Genomic DNA, 25,192 nt, shown 5'->3' with positions numbered 1-25,192 from the left:
CAGGCAAAGCAATTAGAAAATTATTATTTTAAGGGAGAAAGGGATGTAAAAGAGTAGTAGAAGTGAGTCAAGATCATTCCAATAGAATGAATCATTTAAAAGTAAACTCAGAAAGGAACATATCCATAACACACTGTTCCTCTTGCACTGGTTGATTCAGAGGGATGGACACGCTCTTAACTAGATCTTCTGCACATCACAGGGAGCCATGACAGAGCAACTTGGATGAGCACTATAAGAACCTCTGGTTGTGTGTGTCGGTGGCACACAACAATCCAGGTCCTGCATGAACACGGGAACTATCACTGAGAGACCGAGTATCATTTCTCGTTCAAATTTATATTCCAGTGTAAATTAAATACAACTACACATGTAGTTGCTTTAGATAAGGGATTGGGACTATAAAAACAAAATTTTTAAGGAAAACAATACTCTGTTTTGTAGTTTCTGTACAACTATATTAGAAGGGCTTTTTATTTTGAATTCTAACAATTCTGTTTCACTGCACCAAAGTCACAGAAGTTGTAACTATCGTAATGCTTGAAGCAGCTGATGTTCTTTGTTCCTGTAGCCACTAAAGAGGGAAAAAGCATAGCAATCAACACCTTTCTGTCCTATTCAGAAAGCTTTTTGAAAACTTGCTTTCACAGTCACTTTATAAAATCCATAATAGGCTACGTGCAACAAAACCCCCTGCATCACAAACTCAGCCACCTTTGGTGAACAGTATCTTTTAGTTATACACAACAAAAATACAAATACAATTGTCCGTTAATCCATAACATTCAAATTTCCATGCCAAAATAGGAAATGCAAGACAACGTGTATGTGTATCTGCTGCAGTGCCTGCTGTCTGGTAAAACCCATCTATCCAGAGTCACAAAGACACAAGATTGAAGAACCAAGATCTTCGTACATATACAAGCTATCTTTTTCAAAAACAAAAGGATGAGCCACTGACAGGAAAGTGCTTTGAATCTCATTAGTTTGACACTTTGTGTTTCAATTTGACATTTGAAATGCTAGAAGAATACTGAAACATTGTGTTGCACTGTAAATCCACAGTGAGGTTCAGGCTGGTTTTAATGATTATATCTTTGTTCATGAAACATCTGCTGAAAAATTATACCAGTCGTCTGAAGCACATTTTTTGAAATGAAATCCTGTTTTTAGGACCACTGACTTTTAGCTTGCTCACTCTAACTTTTTTTTTTTATCCGATCAAGTTCTCTGTCCTACTACTTAGTACTAGAGTATTAGCAGACTGTGAAGCTAAACTTTACTTCATACACATTTTAATTACTATGTACGTAATTTGTTTCACTGCCTTTCCAAATGCTGCAGTGAAGAAAGCTTTCCTCATTCTGTATTAATTTTTGATATAAATATAAATTTTGATGTTTCTTTCCCTTATTACTGGAAGAGTTTCCTTTTTCTCATACCTAAATGTGACCCCTACTTCAAATCCCCCCAGGTCTGCTTTTTTCTTCTATGAAACTATTAATTTTTACTTTTCCCAAACATTCTACATCAGTTTTGAAATGCTTTCTCTGTCTGAAATATATACAGAAAATTTAGGGGTAAGTTTGTCTTCTGTGTAGGAACAATGCTTGGTCTGTCTACTGCCAGCAAGTGAACAATAGACAGTAAAGTCTGCTTTTATACTAGCATGGCAACATCTACATCTCTAACCCTGAAAGATAAGAGATTTACTTTGAAAGAGAATGGGTTACTACCACTATAGAATTTTAAAGTACTTACGAAATCTACACAGAAAAGAAAAAACAAAACAAAACAAAACAGGGATAGCCCAGCCTGGAAGTAAATTCCTAGTATCTTGATGAAATGTCTCTCAGGGGAGTTCTTATTTTCTTGGCAGCAAAGTAACAGATTTGTTATTTTGGGTACTATTTAAAATCTAAAGAAAGATTTTTGGGTTTGTGATTAAGGCTTAAATAATCTAGATTCTATGCTGGCTCTGCCATGCAGCCCAAATGTCACACTGGGCAATTTGCCTGATGTCTTCAATATTAATTTTTCTTTCTCTGAAATGAGAACACCATTTCTTTTCTCCCATCAGACGTTCATCTTGCCTATTTTAGTGTCCATGTAATTAAGTCACTGAGGCAACTCATAGAACCTCAAGTTCATCACACACCTCATTTACTGCTGGTCTGGGTTTTAAGCTGTAAAGTCTGCTAATGTATTTCCATATATAACCAGCATAACAAGACACAGAAATCAACTGGAGGACCTGAGAGTTGCAAGCAGATAACACTACAGAAAGTTGTGAGTCCAGGGATTAAAAACACCTTAACTTTTAAAAAAGCATTTCCCTTGTGTAAGAAAATTAAGTACTCTAAATTGAAAAATAATTTTGCTATAATCCCTCTAAATAAAAGGTAAAACCCTATCCATCACAATGGCATGTTTTTGTCCCTTTCTCTCATTTAACAATTCTTACCAAAATTTTTCAGATTAAGTTTTTATTTAACACCCAGTAATGAGCCTGAAAGATGAAAACCAAATTGTATTCCAATATATTTTCCTAGTGCCAATGCTTTAAACGTTACAGAGGTAATCATGCAGCTGACTCTCCATGAGCATGCACTGTTACTGTCCAAATGTCCTTCAGACAGTGCGATAAAAGCACCAGACTGCATAAAGGATGCCAGGTTCAGCACCAGCTAACTAAGAGCTGACAAAAGTAAATGCAAATTTTTGAAGAAAAATGTATCACAACAAAAAGTTTGTTTATTAAATAAAATCATAGCAGAAGTCCTCCAGTACACTAAGCTGGACAATGAAAGCTACAAGTACTATGAAAAATGCTGGATGGTATGAACACATCATGGCCAACAAAGTCCATGAAGAACATCATTTCTGTCACTGTACAGACAGATAAAAAAAGAAAGAGGAAAAGGGAAAAGAACTGTTTTCTGCATGCCTTACTAGCTGTAGGTTTAAAGCAAACGCCAATAGCAAGCAACAAAGAGTGATAAACAACAGCAGCCCTTTCGAAAATTACAAAGCAAAAAGGTGGTCAAGGACCAGAGACCACTATTACGTCACTGTTTTCATGCAGTTTCAACTGTACTTATTTTCTCCACGCCCAACTAAATGAAGCATTTGTGGAAGACATAGGAATTGCACAGAGCTTTCACTCCGACAATAAAAGTGAAATACTCAAATATTCAAGCACAAGCAACATGCTCAGAAAAACAAATGTAATCTGACACGCTACAAAGTACATTTAAAGGGAAGTATTGATTCACAACCACCAAATGCTAAAGAAGTTAGAAATACACAGTTTAGAAGAATACATGCAGTTTTCTCATCTATGTTCTCAGAAACATTTGTAAGAGCTTTGCTCCAAAGCAAACAGATCGCACAGCACAAGGAATGGCACATCCTCCTAAACGAACAGACCAGATGGAGCAACTTGTTTACTTTGCAGTGAGTGTCTGCTCCAGACCGGCAACAGTAGGAAGAAGATAGTCTGAACATGCAGGCCAGAGGTGAAGAGAAAAGCAACACATACCAACCCCCAAACCACGATGCTGCCAGAGAAGAGTCCTGCAGAAAACTTTGAAGAAATATTTTACATCATTGCCAAGAAAGGAGTATGGGGCAGGCAGTTTGCCTTAGCCAAGACAACCCAGCAAAAAACCACAAAATCTGAATTATCATCTTGGCAACAGAGAGAGAGGGGTGTTTTTAGCAGACGGCAATTAAGGATTTGGCATGCATCTGGAGGAAAGGAAAGAGTGTGAGTCAAAGATAACGCTAATATCACAAGTCCAGATAACAGAGGAAGATAAAGACACAATGAGAAATACATAGCGGGGCAATATGAACTTAGGTAGCAGTACAATATCCACTAGGACCAACAGAAGAAACAAGCAGAAGCACAGGGAGCTGTGAAAGAACATATTTGGAGCAGAGAGTCATCTCTGCAATGTTGAGAGTCATCAAACATTGGGCAGAGGCAGTAAACACCCACAAAAGCAGATGATTAACTTTTTGGTTGGGGAGAAATAGAAATAAAGGAAGTTACTGAATGAACTATAAAAGATTTTGAAAGAAAACAGGAGGGAGCAGCTTGGAAGTAAAGGTACAATACAGACGCGCAACGGTGACAGGAAGCTTGGACAAGGGTGTTTCAGGCTCAGGGACAAATACATGGAAGAGAAAAACTGTTAGTTTAACAGAACACCCCTACCTTCTTAAATGAAGCAGGAGTTAATCTACTAAGTGTGAACAGCTTGCCTTGTCCTAGTTAATTATTTAACCTTCACTTCTTGCTGAGGGTGAAGTACTAAAAGCATTACAGGTGCTTCATAATTACCACTGGTTAATAGAAGAAAGGGACATGATGAAACACACATTTAGAGTACGGTCACCTCTTGGTTTGTCTATTTAATTTACCCTCTGTATTTGCTTTTGTTAAATAAAAGTATTTTACTTCATGTGCTACAATACACAGCAACACTAAATGACAATCAAAGAGTTCAGCACTGAACATCTTTTAAAGCCTTTCCTTCGCACCATGAAGGAGAGATCTTGCAGCTTGCTTTCTTTTCCCATGATTGACATCACAAACATGTAAGTGGCAGACAAAATTAAACAAAATCAAACAGTTTAAGATTAAAATGTTCACACTGGTAGATCACGGGGACCACAGAAACTTACTAGTTGCTAAAAAGTTCGCTTTGGAACAAAAGCTCAAATGAGTTGCACTGTGTCAAGTCAAACAAAAGAAAGTATAAGACTAACAAAAACTCCTTTTTGCCTCAGCGAGCCCCAAGACCGATTCAGCATCCTCTCTGCCAAAGAAAGCACGCAGTGCTGCACACTCTCACAACTCGACTTCAAATCTTGCTTTGTTTAATATCTCAACTTCTCAGGTCAAGTGACTTAGATAAAAAGCTACATGTTAGTGTTCATGTGAAGAAAAACATTTAGTCATAGGACTGCAAAGGAAAAAAAAAATGTATTTGAGTATGTGTCCACCAAAACCTAGTAGCTAACCTAAAAAAATCATATTCTTTTCAACCATTTGTTTTCTGCTGATCTCACTGTATGCTAGAAAAAGCCTTATGATTTTTGAATGCTCAAAGACAGTGTTACTGGGAATTCCTGAGCTGGCCACTCTGTTATTAACCTACTGAAAATGTGTATCTGACTAAAATTCCAATTAAGCTTTACTTTTGGTACTTTCCCTAAGTAACCTTTGGAAATTCTGTCAGGGGACACCACATTTCTCTTCCCTTCTCTTGCAATAACTGAAGCTTCTGCATGTTCACAACTGGAGGACAGCAGCTCTGCTTGCTCCCAGCAGAGACAAAATAGCAGAATGCAGCAAGAGAAATTAAAGGCTAAACAAAGATTAACCACACTGTTTGCGTGTTCATAAAAATTCCATATGTTCACCTGCATTAGGTCAGCTAAAGCTGCATTTTAAAGAAGCCTTTCATAATGTTATTTTCCCAAGTATAAATTGCTGGGGGTTCTACATATGTAAAGTGGCTCAAAAAGTCAACACTATCAGGTCAAACCACTGCAACTGAACTTACTGAATTCCAGGGGTGTATTTTACCTCAGTTTCAGAATTGCCCTAGGCAAAATCCACCAAGAAGCAACAAAGAGCTTCCTCCATGCAATCACTCTAAAAACTACTATCTAGTTTCTATTCATCCCCAGAAAACGTACCCCTTGTTTGGATTATGTTTCTACTATTAACTATTTGCTACAAAGAGGCAGGAAAACATGGCATCTCTAACAGAAAACTCCTAACTAGCAGGCTTCATAGAAAAACAGTATCATAGGATCTCAGAAGCCTTTTGAGGGATTTGGCAGACCAGAAATGCAGTTACAACTTTTGTAGCTTAAAATTTATTTGCAAAAACAAGAAAAAAGAAACATAGTATTCTCATTTCATACTGATACTCTAAGCTTTTATTATATACAGCAACAAAGAAGGACAATACAAAGTGCCAGTAAATTGTAGGTATGCAAACAGTATCTTAAGCTTAATTTTTCCCTGCAGTTTGAACGACCGATTAGATTACTCTCTTGCTCTGAACAGTCATGTCCACTGGCTCTGGTCTACTAAAAATACAGCACCTTAAACTTAATTTATATGATAGCTATCATATCAATTAGCACATACAATAGCTACCATAGATATGATCTCATGCCATTGATATGATAGGTATCCTCTCAAGTACAAACTAAAGACCTGTACAAATTACCTTACTCTCCCAACACACTGAGATCCCTTTCAGAGTCATATAAATCATATTTGCAAACTTTCACATTTAATCTCATGAAAAAATTAGGTAATTCTGTCTTTACCACAGGGTAACTATACAGGGAGTATTTTTGCACTTTGAGATTTTAAAAAACAAAACAAAACCATAAAAAAAACCCACTACCACCACCTAACTTCATGCTCCATGCTATGCTATTTGTGCTTTTCACAGCTAAATCATTCTGTGGAGGGACCAAAGTTACTGCAGGACCTAGTTTTCAACCAGCTATTATCCAAAATTGTCAGAAGACCAAGGCTGAAATCTGCCTCTGGACTCTTCCCCCAGCCGATTGAAAGGTTTACTGGTGGCATCACTGGAATGAAGATTTCGTCATAAATCCTGCCTGACTTTAGGGCGTGTAGATTATTAAAGACACATCATACTACTCTGCAAGATTACAAAGCCTTTCCTTTAAAAGGAACAGTTGAATTCTCAAGAGTCTCTGGACAGATGGCAGGATTCGACTACCACTAAATCAGCTTAGTCAAATACATTATCAGTTGTCCAGCCCAATATTCACTGTGTATTCCTAATGAAACTGCTGAATGAAAATGGCAATGTGCCAAGCTTATAGCAAGTAAACAACAGAAATCCATTTTCCTCCAATATCAACCTTCTCCCAACTGCTGTAAATGCTTATAGAAATTACGAAAAAGAAAGCTCTTCTTGAAAAAGCAGCTCATCACAAAACACAAGAGATCAAAACCTAAATTCTACTTTTTTGTGTGTTTACTGTTTAACCAAGTGTCTGTTAAGCTGTTCCTTTGTGACTATAAAGTAATTCGGGAAAATCTGGAGGTCAGACTGCCTGCCACAGAACCACCACATCAATGAACACGCATAAAGGGCTTTCAGGTAACTAAAATAATAGGTCCCTCAAAGGCTGGACGTGCAGCTTCTCTGCGAGATAATTCCATCAGCAAGAGATGAGTGCTTCATTTATCAGAACTGGCACGTAATGCTCAAGCACAACTTAATGCTCGCAAGGAGAGATGAGTGATCCTACTTTGATTTCTCGAAGGCAATCCTGAGTTCCTGTTAATTCTCCTCTTAACAGTGCAAGGAATCGAAAGCTTCCATAGAATTACCAGATTTGTAACCAAGCATTCACACAGAATTTTATTTTTTCAATGCATAATCAAAATTTATTTTGATGGAAGTCACACTTGGTCATGTTCTACTATGAGAAATGATTCTTAAAAACATTCTTGCCTGTCCTCTGTGCAGTGACATTTCTTCTCTCTTGTCACCATAAGGTTAACGCTCAGGAAGTAGAACAAAGTGATTATCACTGTGCATGACAGGGATTGTTTGCTGCAGCAATTACCCCTCAATCAGAATGTTACTTTTGTTTACACTCAACAGGGATAAAAAAATGAATCCTAGATATGAGTATATGCTAAATACACCCATTTTACAGGTTACACACTTTAATGTAGGTGTGGCTTTGTTTGCAATGCAAAATTATGACACCTCTTTTGAAATCCTAACATTCAGTGCTATTAAATATGTGCTCTCATTTTCACCAGCCTGAGAGGCCGTTGATTTTGTTTGCATCAATACAATGAACTAACAAGTATATTCTTATTTGTACCAAAGCAAACACAGTATCCTTATAACCTATATATTTATTTCCCTAAATTATCATCTGAAATGTAGTCAGTATTTTGAGTTCCCAATGAAAAGGTAAAAAAAAAGCAATTTTAGTTCCATAGACAAGTACTGTAATTTTCACTGTATGTTAAGATTTTTAATAATTAGAGATACACATAACTGATAGCTCACTAATAGAATTTGCATACAGAGCACACAAAGTCTCCCTAAAACACTTCTACAATTGATTCCTTTTGTGATTTGACACAAGCTGAATAGTGTTGAACAATTTATTCACCATTGTTTGGGACAGCCTATTTAATTCATTTCTGACAAACAAATGTGAGTGCATATATCTTTATATTAGCATACATACTGGTGAACTATATTAACCATACACAACAGGCCTGTGCTCAGTTAGGTGGGTCTCTTCAAATACACAGCAATCACACCCTCCTACATATGAATCACTTCGCATTCACAGAATACTTTCTGTATGAGCACTAAATATTTACAAATGAGGCTGGCATATTTTATACAATCTTCACCACCTCGGTTGAGACAACTCAGGAGCGCTATCATTATGTACGTAACAGGCAGGCAGATGCAGATTAAATAAGGTCACCTTATTCCTTACTCCCATCTTCCCATTATGGCTATGGCATCTGGACTCTGAACTTGACACACCACTCATACTGCTAGCTTGAAACGAATGGTGTATCAATTCAGGACAGTTTACATGTTTTGCAAAAATGTTATGATCGTTATTAGTTACAATTTTCAGGAGCTTCCCACATATTCTCATACATTCAATCAGGCCACATTCTTTTCCACGTGAATCTAAAAAGGTAAGATGGGCTGTTTCTGCTGAATTCCTAGTTCTGAAAAAACACAAACATCATCAACTCCAAGTCTAAAGCTGCAGCCCAGCAGCCCCAAAGGAATTTTGGAGGAGCAAAAAGCCACTGACTCCTTCACAGCCTCCTTCAAAATGACAGAGATCTGTAAACAGAAGAGTCAATATGCCAATGGTCACAGTGCTGCTTATTAGAGACAATTTAAAATGAAGCCTCTGTCTCATGGGAAATTCTCAACTGCTTTTCTTTCCAACTATCAACAAAACTATCAACAAAAAAATATTTTAAAAAGATCAAAATTAAAACACCCTTTTCCCATGGAATATACAGTATAACATAGCCAACTGACTCTCACTAGATATTTTCATTTGAAACAAAAGCACTTTTACAAAATGAAAAATTTTATGTTTTGCTAAAAATATTTTACCAGGGGTTTATTATTATCTGCATTTTTAGAGTTAGGGCCTTTCATTACCTCCTGTTAAAAAAACACAAAGAAAAATTGTAAACAATATTTAGTATGCAAAGCAAATAACACACTAGATTACCCTTTGTAAAAAAGGTAGTAGATTTATGAACTGAGATTTTACAAACGCTGAAACAAAACCAGGATGCATTTGCTTAAACTGAACCACACCAGGAAACAAAATGTGCCTACTTCCAACTTCTGTACTTAAATCTGTTAGGAACTACTCCTTACACTGTATCCTGCAGAAACGACATTTCCCTTTTTTATTATTATTAACACTTTCCAAAACCTGGATGGCCTTAACGTTTTACCATTTGTAGTTGAACTAGCTGGCCTTTCGGTTTGGTTTTGGTTTTTTTTTTAAATCAGCCATTTCCATGCACAGTTTATCTATGTATAAGCCATTCAGTAACAGCAGTTTGTCACCTTCATATATATTATTGATGAGAAAACAGACAACCCGCCAATTAAGAGGCACACACTTGCCCCATCTCCAGGCTCAGCCTGAGGTACTGATGGAACAGCTTAAGACAAAACTCAGTTTTACATTTCAAAGAAAGTTCAAAGGCAACGAGAAAAGACTGCCCTGCAAAGGACAGAGAAATTGTATTTACTGCTGGAAAAGTTTATTTAAGGAGCAGACTATATTTTTTGCTCTGTATGATAATAAAAATTATACAATGAGTCCACATCTTGTTCAACAAGATGTCCTAAAGTTTTCCTTCCCGTCATGGACTGAATCTATGAATCTGACAAAATGATAGTTTGAACACTCTTACACCACTAGTCACAGCTTAGCATCAAAGATACAAAGTCAAATAATGGTCAAGATATAAATCAAGCAGATTTAACTGGATTTGCGCTTCTGTTGCTACCCCAGCAAGACATACAACAATATTTCTTGGGCCCCCAAATTTAGCCAAGTGATAAATTAAAGGAAATATTAACAGTATTTGAAATCGGGATGTGTTCAGATGGACAAATAACCCTGAGATCACTTGTCTTCTCTGCTACCATCCAAACTCTTGGGTTGTCAAAAATCAGCAAGCCATTCCATAAACACTAAGTATTTATTCCACAACCTACTAGTCCTTTCTAAAGTAAGTATAACGAGAGAATTTATCCAACAGAAATTATCTAAAATAAGATATTCTGGTAAAAAATATACATTTTAAAGAAATTAATATCAAACAAGATTACATTGGCTGCATAACATATATCTAATCTTGGTTTTGGAAAATCACATGGCCTTCCTTTCCTCTGTTTCTGAATGTAAGAGTAAATATCCCATGTTAAGACACATTTATGCAGCTGTTAATGAAAGTCATAGATACAACACGCATTTCACGGTACAACTTTGCAATGATAACTTCATACTACAAATGTACCACATTGACACTGTAAGTTAACGAAAAAGAGCTGAGCTAAATCAGCACTAGTAGAGAACACAAAATACTTCTCTTACCTCCATTTCTGTGCAGTGTAAATGGCCTGATTTATCTGTAAATGCAAAAAAAAAAGTTTTCAGATTAAGTGAAAGATGATAGACAAATAAAACTAAAAACCAGTCACTTTTTTTTTTTCACTAATAGCCAAATAGTCTTTGCTTTACTTTAATCACACATTTCAATAATGTTCCCATTATACATGCATCACAGAATTAACAACAAGAAGGCCCTGCCCTTTTTATTTGGATCCTTCACAATACTCCCTTTTAAAAAGATGTGTCTTTAATGCCTGGCTTCATTATTTAAATTGTACGACTGATGCTTGGCCATGGAGGGAACATGAAAACATGTTGGCTTAAAATTAACAGCAGCAAATAATTATTTCAAGAGAAAAAAAACGACATTAATTCATAAACCATGGAAAAGCCACACTGTTTCATCTGATACTTCTAGGATATCAAAAGAGTTCAACAACACAAAGTTCGAGCAAATTAAAGTTGAAACATTAATGTTTTTGTAAGTCCCTCTTTTAAATTTTTGCATTTCTCTGACTTCAGAAACATCACCTTGAAATTTATATAATACAGAAAAATTAAGTTTCTGAATTGTTTCATCAAATTGAAGTCTCAAATTTCTCAAAGACAAAAACATTTTAGTATAAAAGTGTAAGGGGCTTGACAGCTTACAAAAAATAAGACTGAAATTTTATAGCATGTTAGGAAGGTACCATTTCACTAAAAGCAGCAAGTTTATCATTTCATATTAAAAATTCACATCAAAGTAGGGTGAAGTAATTCTGACAGGATGATTTTCTGTTGGAAAAATTGTTCAAGAATATATCAAGAAATATACCCATTTCAAAAGGAGGCTATCCAAAACTTTAATTTCAAAGTCCACAGATATTGAATTTTACTCTTTTTGTCTTTGCTTTTTGGCTGCATTACACCCCCACTGCTGTTTTAAAATTCGTGACTTTGGGCCTGATGGCACTCACCCTACAAAATGTGTGACACGATTCCGAGTCCCCATGTACTCAAAAACTAGAAGGGCACACGTTCACTCAGCTGTGTGTACACTAACAGCACATGTTACAGGTGATGGCTGCCAACCACCACCCAGTGCGGCCGAAGAACTTACTGCAACAGTGAGGAAAAGCCCCCAATTTGTAGCCATAACTGGAAGGACTGTTTTGTCGGGTGGCCTGGCAAGCCCAAGGAAGCTCAATCAACTGGTTGGCGTAATGTTTGCACAGAGGAGCGATTATGCTGACTTCCTATGTTAAATCTGAACAGCATGCGAAACTGTCGGCACCAGGGAAGGGTCACCCGCATAGGAAAAAAGATTAATTCTTTATGTTGAACTGGTCACCTTCCCTTTGAAACTAAAGGTTGAACACATCTTGAACACGGAACATCCACCCAACAGTGAAAGTTAATTTTGAACCATTGCCAGTGCAAGCTGAATGCTTAGCACTGGTGTCTGACTTCAAAATGAAGAAGAGTGACTTAAAAAGGCAGCTTTTGCATCACATACCATCTTTTCAAAAGGACTGGTGATTCTGGTCGATTCACTTCAAGATCCACATAAGAGATTTTTTGTGTGTGTGTTTAAAACTGTAACATTCTTATGATTATTATAAGTGAGAAAAAATTACTGAGAACCTTTTTTAAAAATACTTCTACAATTATTAGCAGATTTGTGAATATTAGGGGCTATTTCTGTGAAACTGAAATGACAGATGACCAAAACAATGTATCCCAATGACACAAGATAATACAAGACTAAGTCATGGAAATGTAGTCAAGATGGGGAAAAAAGTACTAATTTTTTTTTTTAAATTACTATTTCAGAAAAAAAAGTAGCAATTTTAAACCTATAACAATGCAATGGTATACAGAAGACCACCAATGTTTGCAATCACAGGTAATTTAAAATATCTTGACTTGCATCTCCTGTGGTCTAATGGAACAGGAGTCAAACTGTCTACTAGATCCTCTCAGTAGCACAGACACAAAGTACTCATTGCTACACCTCAGAGCAACGCTGAGGTCCTACAAAGATCCTTTTAATAGAAGTCCCAACCCAGTCCTGAAGCACAAAAACAAATAAATCAGCCCAGACCAAAACAAGTAAGGCAAAATTTGGATTTCTGAAACGAATAGCAAGAAGCTTATCTCACAGCCCCTTTGATAGATCTTGTTTGATAACCTTCCATGAAAGCTGTTCTTCAAGGAAAAGCACTCAAACTCTGGAAACTTTCCTTAGTTTACATATGGTACTACTAAATTTTACTACTGCTTTCAGAGCAAATCATAATTTATTTTTTGTTTTATTATAAAAATATAGGGAACATCTTAAACTGGATTATTGATTTCCCATTTACACCACCATTTTAAAAAACAATAGCATCATCATGATTCTGCGTGCTAGGGAATGAAGGGGGAATAATAAGTAGTTTAAGACTCACACCAACTGAAATGCACTGCAGATAGTACTGCAGACAGGTGCAAACTACTAACTGACTTACATTTTAATATATACTGCATTATGGTAATTATTAACCAGACCACTCCACTGTGCCTTGAGTCCAGCTATACACTTAGCAGATTTCCCTGAGCTGTTTGCAGTGACTTATGTATACCCTCCATCAGGAATCTCCTACATTTCTGAAGAGACCAGCATTAACAGCACTGACCCAAGAAACAGGCACTTGGGTCTGTCAAGACTGAAATGAATTTGCTTTCGTACGGCCCATGCAAGCCAATTTACTTATACTCGCTTTACTTACATTGGCTGGGAGCAGGGGAGCAGAAATTTCTTCTCTCCTCAGCTGACATGACTGAAAAAGCAGAACCTCTTAAATGTAGCCTAAGGGCCACACTTTCTTAATTTGCACCAGGAGAAAAAAAAACATCCCTATAAGAAGTCATAGAATAGTGTCTGTCCGCCAGCAGTAGTAAGTGTTTATCTGGTAAACAGGTGAAGGCTTACAAAATTATTCCAGCTGCTGCTTCTTAACATACATGCAGATTTCTCCAGACTTCACAACCATTCAACTGATACTAATCTGTGTAACATTTTCACCGCTCTTACTGCCAAAAAAAGATTCAACAGTATTTTTCCACGGCAGATTTCAAATGGTGACTAATGCATTCACTACTAGTAAACAGCATAACTTCAACTGTCGAGTTAACTTCAACTTATAAACAAGCGACAGTTTGGAAGATTATATGACTTTTCACTCATAGATTGTTGAAATGCAAAACATGAACAGTTTTTGCAAGAAGGAAAGAGATTTAAATTGGAGGTTTCCTATATCTCTGAAAACAGTCTTCCCAGGAGACATACTTGCCACCAAAAAAAGAAAAAAAGAAGAAACCCCAAACCTTCACATTCATTTTCCACTCCTCAAAATTTCTGTTCTAAAATTAATCTTATCTCAAACTCTCAACAAGAGGAGTCATGCCAAAATTTCATCAAGCATTAGGGCACGCTGTCTCATCCCTCAAGACAGGAGCTTCAGGCTGCTATTTAAACCGGAAAAAATAATTCTTTTCACAAAATCCCTCAGAATGCTGGTTAAAAAAAAAAAAAAAAAAAGACTATATTCAATTTATCTATAGCCCATGGTTCACCGAAGCACAATTTCCCTGCCTTCCAAGGATTAACAGGTCACAGTTAGAAAGGGTCTTCATAGATTTAAAAACAAAGAGCAAGCACATTATGTACTGCTGCCAACAGTATGAAGCACAGATTGAAGACTGAATTTTAAAAGCAAAGTAGATAATTCAGTATGTTAAAATGGACTGACACAGGATATTTGTAAGAAAGCATGCAGGATGTGCAAAATCATTTAAACGAAACTACAGAGTTGACATTACTGATGTGACACCACAATCACGTGGCTGCTGTTTCAGCTACAATCAGCTGCTCCAAGAGCCCTGCAGCTTACAGCCCCACAGCATCCTCCTAGCCTTCCTCTAGCATCTCAGATTCCTCTGCACAGATACAAAGTATTTGCTTCAAGCTTCTTGCAGAACTGAAATTATTAGCATGGATTTTCAGGCAAGAGTGCAGCTGATGTACGCATTGGCAACAAACCTGAAACTCATTTTGTGTTAAAAGATTAATATTCTAATTAAATGCCACAGCCCATTTCTGCAGATTTTGGGTGCAATTAAGCTGCCATTTCTACGACAGCAGAACTCAAGTTGCCCCCAGGAAAAACAGCCACTGCCCATACGTACTGGAGGACAGTGGAAGAGGGGGCCAAAGAAGGAACACGGGGGCTAATCGGAGGAAAAGGTGCAAGGGAGAATGCGGGAGTCACTAACTCAAGATCCTTAAAATTGAACAGTCTTTAGTCAGGCCCCCAAATTAACAATAAATTGAATTTGTATTTGCTTTCTAGCCTTTACATCTCCAAGAGGCACCATAGCTATAACCATAGGCTTTTCAGTGTCTTTAAGGAAACAAGGAATGCCTTAAAAAATTTAAAAAAAAAAATAAAAAAAGGAGGAAAGAAGTTCAGACTTCTGTTTCATTACCTCATTGCAGGAACCGGAGCATTAGTTACCAAATCTGACAAGACTGTCAAACAAGAGTCAAGATTAGTACCAGGAAGTAAAGGGAAAGAATGAAGAAAGCAAATGCAACCAAGCAACCTAAGGAAAAGAGATGACTATGCAAAGAACAGGATTCATGACTAAATGAAGGGAGAGGAAAATATTGATGCAGCAGGAGTGAGCCAGACCCCTGGCAGAGGACAGATATTACAAGATAAACAGAGGAGGACAGAGTAATCTTGCACGATAAAAAGAAACAGAAGAAATTGAAAATGACAAAGACAAATATAAGTAAAATATAGGTTAGGAGTAAGAGCCCTCAGGCTGCAAGGAAGAAGGTCAAGAAAAGCGAGAACACGAGGAAGCAGAAGGAAACAGACTGGATTGGGAGAGGCAATCAGAGACCCCTCACAGCAGTGAGCATGGAAACCCATGTTTTTAAGTAAAACACTTAGGCTTTAAGGATCAACATATTCTTCCTTTAAATTGCGTAATTAGAAGGCAACAAGAAACAGGATGAGTTTTCACAGCTTGTGGCTTTTTGGATCTGACTCATGATTTCTGTATCAGCCTACAGCTGATGAGTTAGACATGGTATACCTTATTTTTCTACTTGAGAGAGCAAAAAGGAAAGAAATTTCTAAGAAAATATAAGGAAAATTCTTAGAGAGGTTACTAGACCAAAGGCAGCCAGCACTTTCCTTCCCTGTGTCAACCTTTTTTCAAGCCTTCATCTTTCTCCATTCAACACTTCACTGGAGTTACTCCTCATTTTGTACAGCCATAAGCAATCTTCTTGTACATTGCACAAAGCAAAGGCAATGACTATGAGTCTTCAGTGTTAATACCCAGCTACATTTTGTAATAAAAATTATTTTAAAATAATATTCTTTAATTCCAAATTAACAAATCCATATTACCTAAGTGATACCTTCCAAGACATAATTAAGTGGTCACTCTGCCTTGTCCCCTTTCTACTCCGCACAAGGAAACCGGCCGTGGTCACCATACAGTTCTTTCTATGTTCCACTGCTCACCCTCTTTAGCAAACCTGAAAGTTTACCTAGGGATCACATCAATTTTTGTTATTCTAAAGTAAATACTGTGGTAGATACACGTTTCCAAGTGCTGCTGAGCTCTTCTGCAGATACTTAAGTGCAGATACTACACTCACTTTCCTCTGCCCTATCCAGATATCAACCCTTCTCAAAAAGTGTGAATTTGCAAAGTCCAATTCTCAATTTACTTTTTTAAAAAAGTTCTGTTACTCTAATCATATTCTATTTTTTCCTGAAGCTATCCACTTGCTTGCTCGTTCAACAAGTACATGTGCTTGTGGTAGAATTCTGACTCCAGTGAAGTCACCAGTAGTTTCTACCATCAAGTTTGATGGATCCAGAGCTTCAAGCAGGTTACAGCTTTTCTAAATTGTTAACACAGCATTGTTGGATCTGTTAAGAACCTCCACTAGCTGTTAATAAACTCTCTAAAGTACGTGAAAAAGAAGTTATCTTAATTCTTCTCTACCTCAGCTATGTCTTTTCAGTCTTGTATTTACACTGTACAAACTGCCCCAGCTCCTTTTGCGCCTCTTAAAGTGCACAGTAATAAAATTCAGTAACACACTCATAGCTGCGTGTGTCATGCAAGCTAGTTTAAGGTTTTATCAGGAGGAGAACAATATTCGGTTTGTCTCCTTACCGGATCCAATGCTGTCGTGTGATAAATTAGTTCAGAAATAAAGCGTGAACACTCCCCAGCTTCCTTTTAACAGACGTTATGAAAAACCTTCCCCACTTCTATAAAGATATGTTCATTGCCAACATGGATCCAGGACGTTAGGCACCTCTAATCCTCTCGTCACCTGCAATATATGCACTGCACACTTGGCAAAGGCGGCCATGCTCGGGTCAGGCTCATTCACAGTGCTGCTGCCGCACGGGTCGTTTTCACTGCCTGTCGCTCTGATCACATCTCGCTCTGAATCGTCCCGTTGAAGGTGCGCGCCCGCTCGCTCTGTCACATCGTACACTGCTACCTTCTTCAAACCCTTCTCATGCTACCCCAGTCCTACTCATCACCTCTCCCTGGGTACTGTGGGGGTAAACTCTCACTTCCAGCCAGGCCATGAAGTTGTACTCCACTACCCATTACTATTATTTTTCTTCCAATTAAAAAAATCTTTGTTCTTTCTCCAGTGATGCCCTGCAGGGACATCGTATTAACTCTCTACAACATCATGGTAGATGTCTCATTTTTCACCCTATTCTTCAATCACTGTTAACAATGACAACTACAATTCCACTTTTCTTTCTACAGCAACATTTTTACTGCATTAGTCAATAAAACCTCTCAAATTACAAAAGTGTTATAGTTTACTTCAAATTGTTATGAAGATCAGGATCCCATATTCCTCAAAATTCTTTGCTCTTAACTTTTCCTTTAGGCACAAATGCAGATTTCAGGCAATCACCAAATTAGTCTTTATACTCTCACTGCCTACTTCCCATCTTCAACATTTCTGCACACAAATACAAATAACCGAGGTCACCTATCACTTTTGGCAACTTCCCCCCATTTCTTTTATGCAGGCATTTGGAATATGGTTGGGTTTTTTTAGCCAAAGATGTTATTTTATGTCAGGATCTTTTCTTTGCTTATTTTGTCCTCTCCCACCTGATCTGTCTACAATAGGGTCCCTAACCATCTGCCTACATTCACAGAGCCCACAACCCCCAGTGCACAGGATGCATCAGCATAACCCATGACTGGAAGTCTTCCAGTTCAGCTTTACGTACTGGGAACCACACCGATGGCAGAAAGCCTAGCATACATAAAGCCTGTGCTTTCTCTCTTCCACAGATCAGCAGAGCAAGTGAACACAGATAAAGTACCCCCTCACCTTGGCAGGAGCCTCTGCTGCCTAGTGTCATTTTCTTCCTACCTTGACTCCCAACATCAACATACCTATATAGATATACACAGACATCTATCTTAAAACTCTTCCAGGAAAATACATCAAACCTTACTATTTTCAAATACAGATGTTGCAGAATACCCTTAAACAAAATCTGAATTCAGAGCATAATTAAGTCTTAATTCTAGAGGTACTATTTATTTTAGCAGTAATCATAGCAACACCTGTTTTGAAATTTAAACAGCAAGCAAAGCTACTCCCACCCATTATCTTTCAAAAGGGTCAACAAAATTAGATACAAAATGTTACTACATTGATTTTCCTCTAAAAATCCTGCATATTTTTTCTTGGTGCTCCACAAGAGACAGATGAGAATGTCTTCATGCACATAAGCTAAGTTTGCATATATTCCTCCTCTATTTCTCCACGCTGCCTTCCAATACCTGGGCACACAAGGGCGTAAGAAGGACATGAAAGTCATTATAACTGCCACGACACTGTAAGCTATTCCCCTCCAGCATGTGTCACCTTGAGCCCTCTGAGTACCATGAAAGCCACTGCGCAGTCAACTTTTCTGTGATCTTTTTGATTCAAAGCCAGAATACTCCACACATTATGCCCTCCTGCCCAACACCTGGCAGATTTCCAAGAGAAAAATCTGCATAGTACTTGCTTCTGATAAAGCCAGCAGTAATTTCCCTCTCTGCTTTTTTCTCTTGGGCTGGAGGACAAGGCAAAAGAAGAGCCACCAACACTACCTGCAGAGGCACGCTTTCGGGGGGAGAGGGAAGGCTGAGGAGCACCACCTGCATGCCGGCCCCCGACAGCTGGAAGTCAGCACGGTTTGGTTTTCCAAATACCCGCCTTTGCCCCTTTCTGAGATCCTCCTGGCCGTTCCTCTTCAGGAGGTCAGTGAAATGCCCAAACTCAGTGGCCACCTTTGCTAAGTCAGGGATCGGGCACCATCAAAACATGCGGGGAAAACCCTCAGTTTCTCCAAGCCTGCTCGTTCCCAAAACTGTTCTGCAGGAAGGAGGCAGCACAGCTGGCATGCTGGGAAGAGAGAGCCCCTTATCTGGCTTGCAGTGACAACGTGACCCCAACAGAACAGCCTCTTGTGCCCTGGTGTTCTGCCGCCACTAAATACTGGGCACGAGGTTGACTGCCAGCTCTTGTGTGGGTTGTCTACTCCTGTCTCAGTCACTTCATTATTGCTCCAAGTTTATAAAAACACTTATAAATACTGTTCCACAAGAAGAGAGCTTGGAGGAGTCAAACCACATGTTTACACCAAATGTTTTAGCTCATTCACTCACTTCATATAAAGTGCAAGTAACAAAGAGAGGGCTAAAACATCCATTAGGTGAAACACATTCTACACGCTATCTCCAGTTTCATTGTGGGTATTTCTAAGCAACCCACATTTCCATAGTATTTAGATGTCAGACGGTTACAATGATTCATACTAAGATGACCACAGCAGACTCTTCATTTTTTGCATATCTATGTTTATTTCTTAATCACTTCAGTTCTGGCAAAGCGGTAAGGCCTGCACCACGCGGTTAAAATATTGCCTTGTGAGCATCTCTAAAGCAAGCTCCATGCCACGGCTGCGTTTGCTCCTGACTTCACTCGAGCCCCACTGACAGGCATGACTGATCACATCGTCCTTCGCAATCCTGAACAAAGCCTGAATGTTCACTACCCAAAGACACCATTCTTTGGGGACTCCTTTATTTGCCCACACAGGAGTCTGTTGTTCACAAAAATAGCAACTAATGGCCAATATTTGCTCCTGTGAATGATCCAAACCTATGCACCAACCTACTGCTATACATCTTTCATGTATCGTTAGAACAAAATAGCTTTATAGCTCGGAGCATTAACCCACAGAACCCCTATTGCTCTAACAAACCTCCTGACACAGACGTTTAAACCTGAGTTGTCTGAAATACAACGGCAGGGAAACAATTAGTAGGAATCCTTCCTGATCCTCCTCTTGCCAGGCATTCAGGTAATATCAATGCTTACATGAAAATGAACAGCTGAATGACATTTTCATTCTTAATTGTTTTACTTCTATTTAACTAAAACCTTAGTGATTTTTTTTTTTAAAAAAAAAAAACAAGATAACCAAATATTAATGGACCACATAGGTAAAACTAGAAAGATCTGAGAGTCAGTCTCTGCTTTTGGTCAAGGACAGGGATTGAACTCCAAGGTTGTTTTTCTGCCACTGTATCAGTGAAACTCATCTTTGTTTCCTATCTCAAGGACATTTTATTCAATTTCTAGGTATTTTTACCCGGAATTTCAAGTATTGCACATTAACTGGAAAACTGCTTCACACAAAACGACTTTGGAAAAGTACCATCAGTTTCTACATAATCAGCACTTCTCTTTCAGAAAACTTTAATTTGTATCTCAAGAATAAAACTGATATGGCCAGACAGCTCCAAGGCCTACGCTACAACATCCTGCTCCCCAAGCCATAGCACCAGGGCAATCATTCTCCTTAAGCTCCCCTTGCTACTCACCAGAATACATGAGCCTAAGAATAAATACTCATCCAAGAGGCTCAAGCTGAAATAATTGGCTCAGAAAGCTCATTAATCATCACCTAAGCACTCTGCAGTGAGCAATAAGGAAAAGAACTGGGACAGTTCAAAAGATACCGAAGAGAAGCAAGCCTCTTGTCAGCTCTTCAATATTCAGTACAGTGCATTACCAGCATTCACTATATCACACAAACAGCAATTCCCAGTGAAAACCTGCTACAGGTTCTGCAAACCAAAGAAGAATAAAAGCCAACTGACTAGGACCACCTTTGTTTCACGCTGCTGACAGTTACTCCCAGGAACACATAAAATCCTTTGTGAAAGCTTGAAGGCTCAGCAATGGCCTATGTTGCAGAAGCCTGCTCCAAGTTAGGGAGATGAGGAAGACCAGGGGCAGGGAGACGACCTCAGGAGCAATACCGCCTCCTTTCAAATCCAGGCGCTGATGCAAAAGTGGGATCACCGGGGACAGTTTAGGAATGGACATCTGGATGAAATCTCCCCTCCTCTGCTTGCTATCCCACACACCGGAGGGGGTACTCTCCCTGGGTTCTCTCCCCCCTCATGCTTTCCTGGGAGGTCTTTGCAGACTGGTTATCCTTTTATATATATATACACACATACATACACACACATTCAAAGATTTTCAAGAAATAAGCACACGTATGTGGTGTTAACTGATATACAACATAATGAATACAACAATAAGGTAAAAAAAAAAAGGCATGAGAAGAATAGTCAGGGCTGGAAGATAAAAAAAAGGTTTCATCTATCCAAAGATTTAAACACAGTATTGACATACACAAGTTAGCACATGTAACTAAAACATTTTCAAAGACTAATGAAGATGTGGCATGCGGCTTTAGCATAAGCTAAACATGATGGATGCCAGTAAGGGGCCTGAACTTTATATCCAGATATACCCTACACCTTCCTATGGGCCATTAAGGATGTACTGTAGGAGGAAATAGAATAAGCCCACAAGTAGTAAGGAAAAAGCAACAAAAGGAAGAAACACATAGTAAATCAATATTTTTCCTACAGCAGAAAAGAGAAAAGAAGAAGTCTGGTATCATCTCAAAACACTATAAGTAAAAGCAGCACACAACATGCAGCACAGGACCCTTCCGTGCTCTTGTGACACGCAGATGCCTTGGTCAGGAAAGTAATTTCCTGGGACTTCTGGGCACCGGTCTAGCATTTTATTAACATTACAATAACCTTTTTTTTTTTTTAAATAATTAAAAAATCAGATCACATTTAAATGGAAGTAATTATTAGACTCATTCCAACTACGGAACACAATTATGTCCCTTCTTCCACTACATTTTCATATTTGCATGTACCACTAGCTCCAAACCAGATTGCTGCACATCTCTGCCAGAAGACTTTTCAGAGAGGCGCTCTGTTAAAAGGCTTCATTAAATTGTAACACCAGGCATAATACCTGCGTTCTAAGGCTGAGGGCTCAACCGATCCCATTTCGTGAATTTACCATTGCCTTCTGCTCCACATAACTTTAAGATGCCGAAACCTCCGTCTTCCTGCACAACGCAGTGATGCTTAACATGGACTGGGCTGATAGCTGGGAACACCATCATCTGTGTGATAACCGACTGCGACCCTCCGCTGCCTGGCTTTAGTTGCTTTTCCGAAATCAAGCTTTACTTGCCATAAAAAATTGCTCCTTTCCACATTCATAATCAGAAGCTTTGAAACGCCGAGAAACAGACACGTGCCCTTCTTGCCCCCCCCCCCCCCCCCCGCCAAGTATGCCTTCCTGAGCATTTTAAAGACACGGCCGGTGGGTGCTGAGCCCCGGTAGGTGCCCACGGCTTTCCTATGTGCTCCATGTCGGCGTGCTCCTGAACTCATCTAAGGGGGGGCCTCCTGATGCCCAACGGCTCCCGAAAGACGCCGCCGATGAGCAATATGGCCAAAGGAACTCCAATGCGGGCGCGGGAGGTGCGGATGACACACTCTCACGCACCGAAAGACGACGCAATTCCAGCCCGCCCGACCCGCGCTCGCCTCCCCTGTACCCACACGCAGGCGATTACATTCGAGGCGACGGTTTCTACCTTTCCACGCACGGAACCGAGCGGGCGCAGGGCCGCACCGCCGCCACCCACCCCCCCCCCGGCACAGCTGAGGAGCCCAGCGCTGCCTGACCGCAGCCCACCGGCGGGAACAGGCCGTCTCCTCCCGGCCGCCACAGCCCATGGACAAAGGCAGCGGCAGAAGTGCTACCGCCGTTGGGGGTCCGTGCCGGGCCGTGCCCGGGGGTCCGAGGGGGGCCGGCGGTGGCGGGGCCGGGCCTTACCTGCGGCGGGCGGGGGCGGACGGCGGGGCTCGCCCTGCTCCAGGGTGACGGCGCCGTCCCGCCAGACACGGAGGTGGGCGGCAGCCCCCAGCCTGGCCACGGGGGTCTCGCCACGGCGGGCGCGGGCCCGCAGCGAACCGCAGCACTGGTAGCACACGGCCCACGCCTGCTCCTCGTTGATGGGCTGGTTGTAGAGCCTGAGGATCTCCTCCAGCGACAGCGCATCCGGCTGCCCGCCGGCCCCACCGCCCTCCTCTTCCTCGTCGGCGGGGCGGGAGGCGCCCGGCTGGGGCTCCGCGCCGCGCTCCCCCGGCAGCGCCATGCCCTGCCTCCGCCGCGGTGCTCCTCGGCTCAGGGACCGGCCCCGCCGCGGCGGCGGATGCTGCTGCTGCTTGCGCTGCTGCTTGTGCTGCGGCTGCCGCCCGGTCCCGCCGTGCTCATCCTCCCCGCCCCACTAGTGCCACCAGGCCGCCGGACAGCCCGGCCCGCGCAGCAGGCAGGCAGGCAGCGGCCAGCCGGCAGGAGGAGCGGCGCCCGGGCCGCCCGCCGCTGCCACCGCCGCAGGGGGAGACAGCTCATAGCAACGCAATGGCGTCCTCGCCCGCCCCCACCGCCGCCGCCGCCGCCGCCCGGTGCCGCAGTGCCCCCTGCCGCCGCTAGGCCCGGCCGTCACGGCGGGCGGCGGCCCGGCTGCGCGGGGCCGGGGAGGGCGGGACGTGCTGCGGGGGCTGGCGCGGCTGCCGCGGCGAGGGCAGTGCCCGCGGACAGAGCTCCGGCTGCTGCCCAGGTGCCGGGCTTACGTGGCCGTCTCCGGCACGGGCGGACCCGGTAAGCCCCTTCCGCCAGCGCAGCCCCGTCGCTGCCGCAGCGAGGCGGGGGCCGGGAGGCGCGCAGGGCGGCTGGGAGGGCCCTCCCCAGCATGCGGGCACGGACGGCCCAGCCGGGGCCGGCTACCCCAACGCTGCAGGCGCTGCTTGATTCTGCTTTTAGCTGTACCCAGTTCGTTTTCCGCTCTTGCAACGACTTACTGCTGCAAGATACACCTAGTATGTAAATAAAGCTGTTAAATTTAGCGATGTTCTCCCTACAGCGTAGTCCAGCCTTCCACAGGGTGTTAGATAGAATGAAATTGGGAGAGAAAGCATAGCCTGAAGCTTTGATGAGGGTGCTGTGTGCTGTGTAACAGGCGAATTAATACATTTTCATCTTTCAGGTGTAAACAGAAAGGTGACAGATTTGTAAAGTATCTAAACCCTGGCAGCAGCAGGGCCATTAAGTACCCAATGCACTATTAAAACTTCAAGTTAACACCCAGTTGCAGCAGTCGGCAGTATTTAATGCTTCTGGAAAGAAGACAGTAGTGTCACACTACCACATTGCTGATTAAATGTACATGTAAGACAGCAGCATTCACTCCTGCTGTACGTGTCACAAGCTTCTCTAGGATTATGGGGTTCTTTTGCTCTGGCACCAGCAGAAAGAGTTGGATCTTAAAAGTAGAACTGAAAGAGTGGGACATGGGTTAACAAAGATAGGGAGGGGCTTCTGCAGGAAGAAATCAAATTGTTTCAGATTCTTCAGCCTCAAAAGGCGATGGCTGGAGTCCACATGGCAAAAAACATGAGGCATGGCATGGAAAAGTTCTGTAAGTCCCATTTCTCAAAGCATGAAGACTAAAAAGACACTCAGCACAAATCATCATCCACGGGTTTAAGACAAACAAAACATTGATGGATCATCAAGTACAAATGTGAGTGCCAGAATTAGCCAAAATCACGAATCCTTGTTAAGCAAAATGGCCTGCCTTGCTACAAGTTCTACCTCAGAAACTTCCCAAGATAAATGTCAGGAAGATGACATCAGGTTAAATCACTTTATCTAACCCAGCACAGCTATTCACATGCTCAGGTATCCAAGTCTTAATTTTAAATATTAAAAAAAAAAATCCATAAATTATTAAATTCATAGGTTAACAAAATCACCTATGCCCGACCGAACTGTTCTCAGAAGCTGAACATAGAAGCTATCGCTAGGTCCAAGAGAGGCAGAAATAAATGTTGTTGTGCAAAGGACACAGGCTTAAACTTCAACATTTCTGGGCCTGAGTCACTCAAAGCACACCCTGGATGCTACATGCACAGGAGAGGT

At 40.8% G+C, this 25,192-nt stretch overlaps 1 protein-coding gene across 3 annotated transcripts in view; it reads right to left on the bottom strand.

Moving 5' to 3' along the window:
- SPIRE1 (spire type actin nucleation factor 1) overlaps positions 1-23,366 on the bottom strand; it is a 125,812-nt gene extending 102,446 nt beyond the window's left edge. For all 3 annotated transcript variants that reach the window (XM_086472628.1, XM_086472627.1, XM_086472629.1), the window contains exons 1-2: positions 23,045-23,366; positions 10,699-10,733 (exon numbers count right to left, since the gene is read on the bottom strand). In XM_086472628.1, the coding sequence (XP_086328754.1) occupies positions 10,699-10,733; positions 23,045-23,366 (357 nt within the window). The remainder of the gene's footprint in view (positions 1-10,698; positions 10,734-23,044) is intronic.
- Between the last annotated feature and the right edge of the window lie 1,826 nt (positions 23,367-25,192).

This window comes from Leptosomus discolor, chromosome 13 (assembly GCF_034619465.1).
Source record: "Leptosomus discolor isolate bLepDis1 chromosome 13, bLepDis1.hap2, whole genome shotgun sequence".
NCBI classification, from domain to species: domain Eukaryota; kingdom Metazoa; phylum Chordata; class Aves; order Leptosomiformes; family Leptosomidae; genus Leptosomus; species Leptosomus discolor.
The sequence above is the reverse complement of the archived record's forward strand: the minus strand, read 5'-3'. Positions and strand labels throughout refer to the sequence as shown.